The following is a 7,981-nucleotide window of genomic DNA, read 5'->3' as shown; positions in this document are numbered from 1 at the left end:
GGGCTTGGAAAGTCAGATTTTTGTCTGCAGGGTTCTTTTCTTCTGGTGCCACCATGTCTGCTTTAGCAGAGTAACAAGAGGGAATGTGTACAGAGAGGTGTGACACTGGGCCCTTCCAGAGAAGCATGCCACATCTCTTATACAAGTGACACTGGGCCAGATGATGTATAATTTCACCCAGCCAAGGGGAAGATAGACAGGTACCATATCACTGTTCTTACAGGCCTCTGTGGACATTAAAGTCACCCTAGTGTGAGCAGAGGTGAACCAGTCTTAGCAAGTTATCTGGAGAATCAGTGAGACCAGAAATTTTTTACATGCAAGAATGTGTAAAACTTCCAAAGCTGTGGTTCTGACTTACAGGTGACATTTTGGGGACAGCACTGGACAACATAGATGAGCTCCTCCAGATGTCCAGTGGCTGTGGTGAGCAGAACATGGTTCATTTTGCCCCCAACGTCTTTATCACACGATACCTTGAAGAAACAGGACAACTGACTCCAGAAATCAAACAGAAGGCAATTGGATATCTGGAAAGTGGTGAGTGGATTTCTGCTCATGCTGGATGCTCATGCTGGTGATGTCTGTGGGGATCATGGGGATCTCAGCAGAGGCTGAACAGGATTTGTGCAGCATCACTTGCCTGACACCATAGGAATTATAGCAGTGCAAATCAGGCCGCAGCTGAACAAAGGGTACACGGGCACCCCTCTGAGAGCCCCTTGCTGAATTTGTCAGAGACAATGCTCTCTATAATGATTTATAATGAGCAGGATTGACAGGGCAGGTTGTCACATTGAGAACACGACAGCACTGAGCATCTTCACTACCCCAGCCTCTTCCCACAGGATATCAGCGGCAGCTCCTGTACAAGCACACAGACGGCTCATACAGTGCCTTTGGCGAAGGCAGCGAGCCAGGGAACACATGGTAAGCAGAGATATCCAGACACAGTTGACGAGCAACAGCTTGACCTGGTCAGGTTCAGGCTGGCTTGGATTTTGTTTTGGGGAAGCAGAGGGAGTCTGGAGGTGTGGAGTTTTGAACAGAAACTGCTTCTGAGACTTTTTGGAAGAGAACTGTGTCAACGAACTGACTTGAGGGACACCTGTTTGATTGCTTGTCCTTGGGCACTCCAACTGAGGCTCATTCTGAAAACCTGACTGCAAAGACACCTTCTATCCAGGTTTTCCAGAGTGCTTGGTGACCCAATAGGATTGCAAAAGGGGCTGAGTGAGCCCACTAAATATCAGCCCTCCTGGCCTTAAATTGAACAAGTGCACCCTGTTGGGATCGGCAGAGTTCTGGGGGCAGCACTGAACTATCAGTGAATTTTTTTCTCTCATGCTGCAAATGGATCTGAGCTCAAGCTTCAGGAGCATCTAACCCATGTGCATTTCTTCCAATTCTCCATCTGCACAGAGACTCTGGCCTGCTGGTATTGCTCCAGGAATGAGACAGTAGAAGACACAGAGACTCCTGTCTCCTATTGGAGATGGTCATGAGTGACTGATTCAGTTTGATTTTTCTTTTCCCTTCCTTGGCTCTAGGCTTACTGCCCTTGTCCTCAAGACCTTCAGCCAAGCCAGGGACTACATCCACATAGATGAGCAGAATATAAAGGATGCTGCCAGTGCCCTGATTAAAAGTCAGACTCCATCTGGCTGCTTCAAGAGTGTGGGGAAGCTCTTCAACAATGGTCTGATGGTATGGCATGCCCTAGCTGTTCATTAGGTACCGCAGAGCTCGTTCACTTTCTGGTCCAATTTGAGTGCCAAGAACAAATGAACCCTACTGCAGAAGGGCAACTCTGATATGCCCAAGGCCACGCTTGGTTAACACTCAGGGTTCTTAGTCGTGGTGGTAGTTTTTCAAGTTATGAATGAAGGAGGTTTGCATTTGATTATATACTCATGAGAACTGAACCAGTGCCCTACCCTAGCCCAGTCTCAAAGCTAACACATGCCTCAAAAAATCACAAAAAAGTAGTTTTCAAGCTCTGTGTTATTCCCTTGGTAAATTGGCTTAGCTTCCTTCCCCATTACTGAGATGCCATTTCTTCCTTCAGTCTGAGATCCCCCCCTGTACAGAGGCAGTCAGAATTTGAGTGGATGGACACTGATGGCAGCCACTCATGTGAGGTTCACCTTGCCAGGGATGTGATCTATACGCTCAAAAACACAGTGCTTGTGCATGCACAGACACACACAGAGTACCACCAAAGTGGAGCCAGCAGCAGTTTGGTGGTAGGACCTCAGATAATTCATCCTCTAAGTAAAGAGAACCATACCTTCATCTCCCCTTGCAAAAGATAATTTTTCTTTTGCTCCTCCATATCCTTGCCACTGTCAGAGCCCGCAAGTGAGGTGCCACCTTGCAGCTGGCTTGTGGGAGCATGTCTTTCCCCTGGCACTGAAATCTGCTACTGAAAATCTTTTGCAGGGGAGGGGAAAGGGGACTGTGTTCAGCAGAGGGAGGGAATCGGCCACCCAGAGGACCCTAGGGCACCGTGGCTGAAGTGCTGTGGTCAGCAGGACCTGCAGGAGTAGATACCAGCCCTGGCACTGCTGTAGCAGAAGGAATAGGACCAACACTGTTGCCTGTGCTGACTTTTGCTCTCCCTTCTCACAGCAGCCCTCCTCACTTTTGTTTTGTGGTGGCTGCAGGGTGCAGTGGAGGAAGGACTGGGGCTGAGCTCTGCGATTGTCACAGCTCTCCTGCACTCAGGGATGCCACGCTCCGTGAGTATCGCCAGCAGGGACGGGCTGTGCGTGCGGCCTCTCGGCAGGCAGCGCGCTGGCACTCTGCCTTTGTGCACACAGGGGTACGTTATCAGTTTTGTCCCCCTGTGTCCTGTCCCTGTTTTCACCCTCCTCTGTACACATCCAGGCTGCGTCCCCTCCCCATACACCCTGTCAGCAACCGGTGTGCTTTCAATTGTATCCTAGGACCCAGTTGTGGGGAAAGCTCTGAAATGTATAAAGGACCTGGTCAATGCTGATACTGGCAGTTCCAGTCTCTACAGCCTGGCACTAGCTGCAAATGCTTTTGCAGTAGCAGGTGATAAGGCCCTCAGGCAGAAAATCCTCAAAAGATTGGATAAGGTCGCCATAATATCAGGTACCAAAGACTGTGGGTCAGAAGAGAGGGCCCCTGGCAGAATTGTTTGGAGACCCCAGGCTTGAATGATCAAGGGAATGGAGGACAGGAGTGGGGGGTACTGGCAGAGCTCTGTGGGGAGCCCAGGGCTTGGATAGCTTCTGTTTGCCAAGCTGTCACAGGCTATATCCATATTGTGAGACTTTCTCTATGGATGATCTGAGTCCTGGTCTCCCAGTCATCCAAACCAGGGGAGCTTCATGGATGTTGCAGAGCAACTTCCCAGCCTGCAGGCCCAGGTTTTTCTGGGAAAAGCAGGGTACAGGGGGCAAATAGGGAGATAATGCACCCATACCTTGTCCCAGTGTTCACTCAGGAACAGGGACAGAAGTAAGACTCCAAGGTCATTAGATACAGCTACACACTCCATAAGTGTTCCCACTCCATCTCTAGATGACCAAATATTCTGGAGCCAGCAGTCCAAACAGGAAGAAGACTCTCTATATTGGTATCAGGCTCCATCTGTTGATGTGGAATTGACATCTAGTATCCTCATGGCTCATCTTTCAAAGTCAAGTTTGTCTTCAGATGAAATCAGAAAGGCATCCCAGATTGTGTCTTGGCTCACCAAGCAGCAAAACCCTTATGGAGGCTTTGCTTCAACCCAGGTAAACCCCTTGAGCCATCATCATCAGAGAACCTACTGTCAGCTATGGTTCATGAGAGCAATGGGTTCTAGCACAGCCCATAGTAAAAAAGAAAAATCTGTGTATGGATTTACAGCTCCTGCAATTTGGGAAAAGGTGAATATTTGTATTCATCTGAGCTAATCCCATGCTAAAAGTCCAAGGCGAAAGCTCAACCCTTATTATGCTGTAGATGTAGTATGAGGGAGGGAAGGGCTAAGGACTGGGCATGCACAAGAAGCAGGGTTCCTATTTTGCCCAATGTGTGTCTCTCTCCTCAGGACACGGTGGTTGCTCTGGAAGCCCTAGCTCTGTATGCAACCAAGACCTTCAGCAAGGATGGCCCTGATCTTCAGGCTTCTCTCTCCTCTGAAGGTTTCAACCAAAACATCCAAGTAGACAACACCAATCGCCTCCTGCTGCAGACAGTGGAGCTGCCAGCCATTCCCCAAGATTATACTGTGCATGTGCAGGGCCAGGGGTGCCTCTTCCTGCAGGTAAGGCCAGTCAGAGAGAAAAGGTCAGTCCAGGGAAAAGCTTTGAAAGCCAGGGGACCTCTCCTCACCTTGCTACTTGGCCAACACTGAAAACAGGCTGCTGCTGCGGCTTGCAAGACTCTGGGCTTCAAGGCTGGTAGGAGTAGCTGGGATCCAACAGAAAGGGAATAGCAATTCCCCATATGAAATCTGGATCATCTCCACCTGATCAGAGCTGCACCTCTCCTCCAAGAAGTCTAGTGAACACCACCTAGAGCAGTGCTCTAGCAGAACCTGCGCTTGCACCACTTAAGTTTTCTCTTCCACCAGTGCAAGACAGCAAACAGCAGCCAAACACTAGACAAGGATACTCTCCAGCAAAAAAAAACCCTCTGCTCTTCTCCACCAACTAGCTTCTTTCTGTCCTGGCAGGCCATTCTGCGGTATCACATCCCTCCACTGAGGAGCGACGTCACCTTTGCCGTATCTGTGCAGACAGAGTGCACCGCGCCCAACATCACCCAGTTCCCTGTCACCGTTCATGCTCGGTAGGAGACACTCAGTTAGTTGCCCCTTGCCTCCCCTGTGCTAAGAGGCTTCTGGCACCACACCAGTCTCTTGATGGCCAAGATTCCCCTTCACTCATGAGGTCCAAGTGATAAGATGTTCCCATTTAACTATGCTTTCCTCAGCTAGGTGCAAGGTACAAGGCTCCAGGGAGATGGCTCAGGCTATAGTCCTATCTCTGGAATCTCATGCCAGTCACCACAAGTTCTCCCAAAGTCTATAGGTCTCACCCCCTTCTAGGATTAGGTCTCAAAACACTAGTGATGTGAAGTCCTGTGGGACTGACTGCTGACACGTATTCCTAAGTCTTCCATCCCCTGCTCCTGGTTGACTGTCACACCACTCTCCTCTGTTGTACCCCTCCCTGACTTGGGACAGAACTGCCAAGAGAGCAGGAGGAGGATGTGATCTTCCCTACCATGCCTAGAGCAGGTAACTCCAGAAACTTTCCAAGGGATTTGTTCTCCTTGGCTCAGCACAATTGAAAGAGAGATCAGGGGAAGCACAAAGATTTATTACAGTACACGAACAGCTACACTTACAGGAGAAACACTGGAAGGAAAGGCAGATTCCTCCACCTGAGTACCAAAGCTGGGCTGGAGTATCTGGAGATCATGTCTCAGAAAGTAACGTTAGTGCTGTCCCCTGGGTTCCTGCTGCAGCTACACAGGGAACCGTGTGTCCACCAACATGGTCCTGATCCAAGTGGAGCTGCTTTCTGGATACAGCCCCGTGGCAGGTTCACTGGAAGAGGTGAGACCGCGAGTTTGTGTCCAGCTGGGATGGGAACAGTGATGGATGTCCATCATGCAGGAGTGTATGCAGAACTGTGATCATTCCTGTGGGTAGAGAAACACGGTTCTTTTCTTCCCAAGAAATCTTTATACCTAAAGTCTTTTTCAGGCCACATCCTTTCCTTCCCCTACCCCAAGGGCTTCCTTGGCCATGTGAACATTTTGCCCACGCTTTCATAAGGACAAATATCCCTGAATATTTCACTTTCTGTTAGAGTCTTTCTGACATATTTTTTCCCCTATTTTCAGCTAAAGAAAATGCCTTTAGTGAAGAAAGTTGAAAGTGAAGCTGACCGAGTCATTCTCTACCTGGAGGAAGTGAGTGGAATTTAGGCTAACACCATCATTAAAAGGACTATGATGGGCAGATAACTTTTAGCTTACTCTTGTATCTTGGTTCTATTAGCAATACTAACATTAGCCATATTTGCTAACCTGGAGAACCGTGTTGTGTCAGCCTGCAGTAGTTCAGCTCTAGAGCCTGCGTACAGGGGACGCTTAACTTGAGTGAAATGAGGCTAACTCTGGTGTTAGTCCTACATTTGTTGGCACTGTTCAGAGTCTGGCGAAAGTCCATATACAGTATCTGGTCAGGGTTGGGGAGGAGATACATCTAGTAAATTTAAGCAAGGCTGGCTTCTTAGAAAGCCCTTAAGCAGCCTGAATGTAGTAGGGAACATCCAAGATTGCTCATGGAATTTGCCAAGATTACTCCAAATTAAACCAGATAGTTGTGTGAGCAGGAGCGCTTGCTCCACAGCCTCATTAATCACCAGGTTAACAACCAGTCTTTCTCTAGTTGCATGCACACCTAAACAGCATCAGAAACAAGACCTGGCATGAATTTTAAAACTTCAGCATTTCCAAGGAGCACTTCTATGTTTCTGTGATGCTTCATCCCCAGTTGTCAATAAGTTTAGCTAAGCTAGCTTCACAGTAAGCAGGTTATTGTCACGTGGATGCATTAGACTTGCAGAGATGCTGCTTTTGTTAGACCTACAGCACAGAAGAGAAAGACAGCACAGAGAAAGATTTCAGCCTGCCAGGTAGCACAAGGTGAAACATAATGAATGGGTCATGTCACTACTACCATCCGGCAGATGTTCATCCACACCCTGCCTTTGTCTGCTTAATGATGAGGGTTGTGTGAGACTGGAGAATAAAATCTGATATAATGGGACTGTGTATGAGAAAGAAGCCACTGAGGCAAGACGCATGAAGGAGCTCCAAGCTGAGCTGGATAGGAATTTGGGATTAGTTGGGAACACTAGTGCTACATTTAGATACCTAATGCACATTGACTCCGTGGGTTTGATGTCTCTCATGAGCTGACTTAAATTTGGTGACCAAAAATAGAAGATGGCCACAGAATGTGAAGTAAGAGATATTTCTGAGATGGACTGGAAAGCAGAACAGACCTGTCACAGTGGTGAGGCCTCCATGGAGCCTGAGTGAGAGCAGGTGGAAAGGATTGTCTTGCAGGATTTTGGTTCTGACTCTAATCCTTGCATCTCTTGGTCTTAGCTGACTAGACAGCCTCACACCTACACTTTGCTGCTGCAGCAGGACATGCATGTGAAGGATCGTAAGCCAGCTAATATCAAGGTCTACGATTACTACATGCCAGGTGAGCTCAGATGCTGTACTGCAGCCACCACCCAAATGGACCACTGGAAAGAAATTTTCTGAAGTTGTCAAATCTAAGACAATATCAACCCTGACATGTTTATCTAACTGCCCCTTGGAATCTCTCTAGTGATGGACGTAACCTCTTGGATTTCAAAACGGTAGATCTTTCTTTCCCTGGTCCCAGGACTTGCAAGCTTTAAGCTGGCATGTAGATTCACTTAGGGTCTAACTCTCCCACCAAGAGGGGAGCAGGGAGCTCAGAGCCGTGCTTTTGTACACTCATTTTGTGGGAGGCAGCAAAGGCAGAGGGACCATAGTGAGGGGATGGCTTAGAAGAATGGCACTGAAAACAAATTGTCCTCTGTTATCTGGGGTCCCTAGTGGGAGGAAAAGCTAGAAATGTGTCAGGGATTGGTATTGTTTCAGAAAGTGAGGAATCTGTAACTGTAATGGAGCTCTTTGGGACTTAACAGCTTCAAAAGATTGCAAGCCCATGACTTGCATGTCATCCGGACTCTGCACGCAGAGTCTTTGGCACGTACCAGGGGTTTCATGTGTCACAGCAGAGGGGAGTCATTGCCTGTAAGCTGAGGGAACGCCTCTCCTAGAAACAGAGCCACAATACTGAGTTGCTTTAGTGAGTTTTTGGCAGATGTATCTCACCAGCACTCTTTTTTCTCATCTTCCAGAAGAATCTACAGTGATGAGCTACAGTGCCCCATGCGAATGA

The 7,981-nt window shown here is 48.3% G+C and overlaps 1 protein-coding gene across 1 annotated transcript in view; it reads left to right on the top strand.

Moving 5' to 3' along the window:
- LOC113491063 (alpha-2-macroglobulin-like protein 1) overlaps positions 1-7,981 on the top strand; it is a 25,990-nt gene extending 18,009 nt beyond the window's left edge. Inside the window, exons 24-35 of the mRNA XM_026867705.1 lie at positions 364-540; positions 849-930; positions 1,551-1,707; positions 2,667-2,741; positions 2,949-3,120; positions 3,553-3,767; positions 4,067-4,282; positions 4,694-4,809; positions 5,491-5,581; positions 5,872-5,940; positions 7,147-7,249; positions 7,941-7,981. Of these exons, the coding sequence (XP_026723506.1) occupies positions 364-540; positions 849-930; positions 1,551-1,707; positions 2,667-2,741; positions 2,949-3,120; positions 3,553-3,767; positions 4,067-4,282; positions 4,694-4,809; positions 5,491-5,581; positions 5,872-5,940; positions 7,147-7,249; positions 7,941-7,981 (1,514 nt within the window). The remainder of the gene's footprint in view (positions 1-363; positions 541-848; positions 931-1,550; positions 1,708-2,666; positions 2,742-2,948; positions 3,121-3,552; positions 3,768-4,066; positions 4,283-4,693; positions 4,810-5,490; positions 5,582-5,871; positions 5,941-7,146; positions 7,250-7,940) is intronic.

This window comes from Athene cunicularia (assembly GCF_003259725.1).
Source record: "Athene cunicularia isolate RWA chromosome 1 unlocalized genomic scaffold, athCun1 chr1_part2, whole genome shotgun sequence".
Lineage (NCBI taxonomy): Eukaryota > Metazoa > Chordata > Aves > Strigiformes > Strigidae > Athene > Athene cunicularia.
This window is presented reverse-complemented; position numbering and strand designations above follow the sequence as displayed.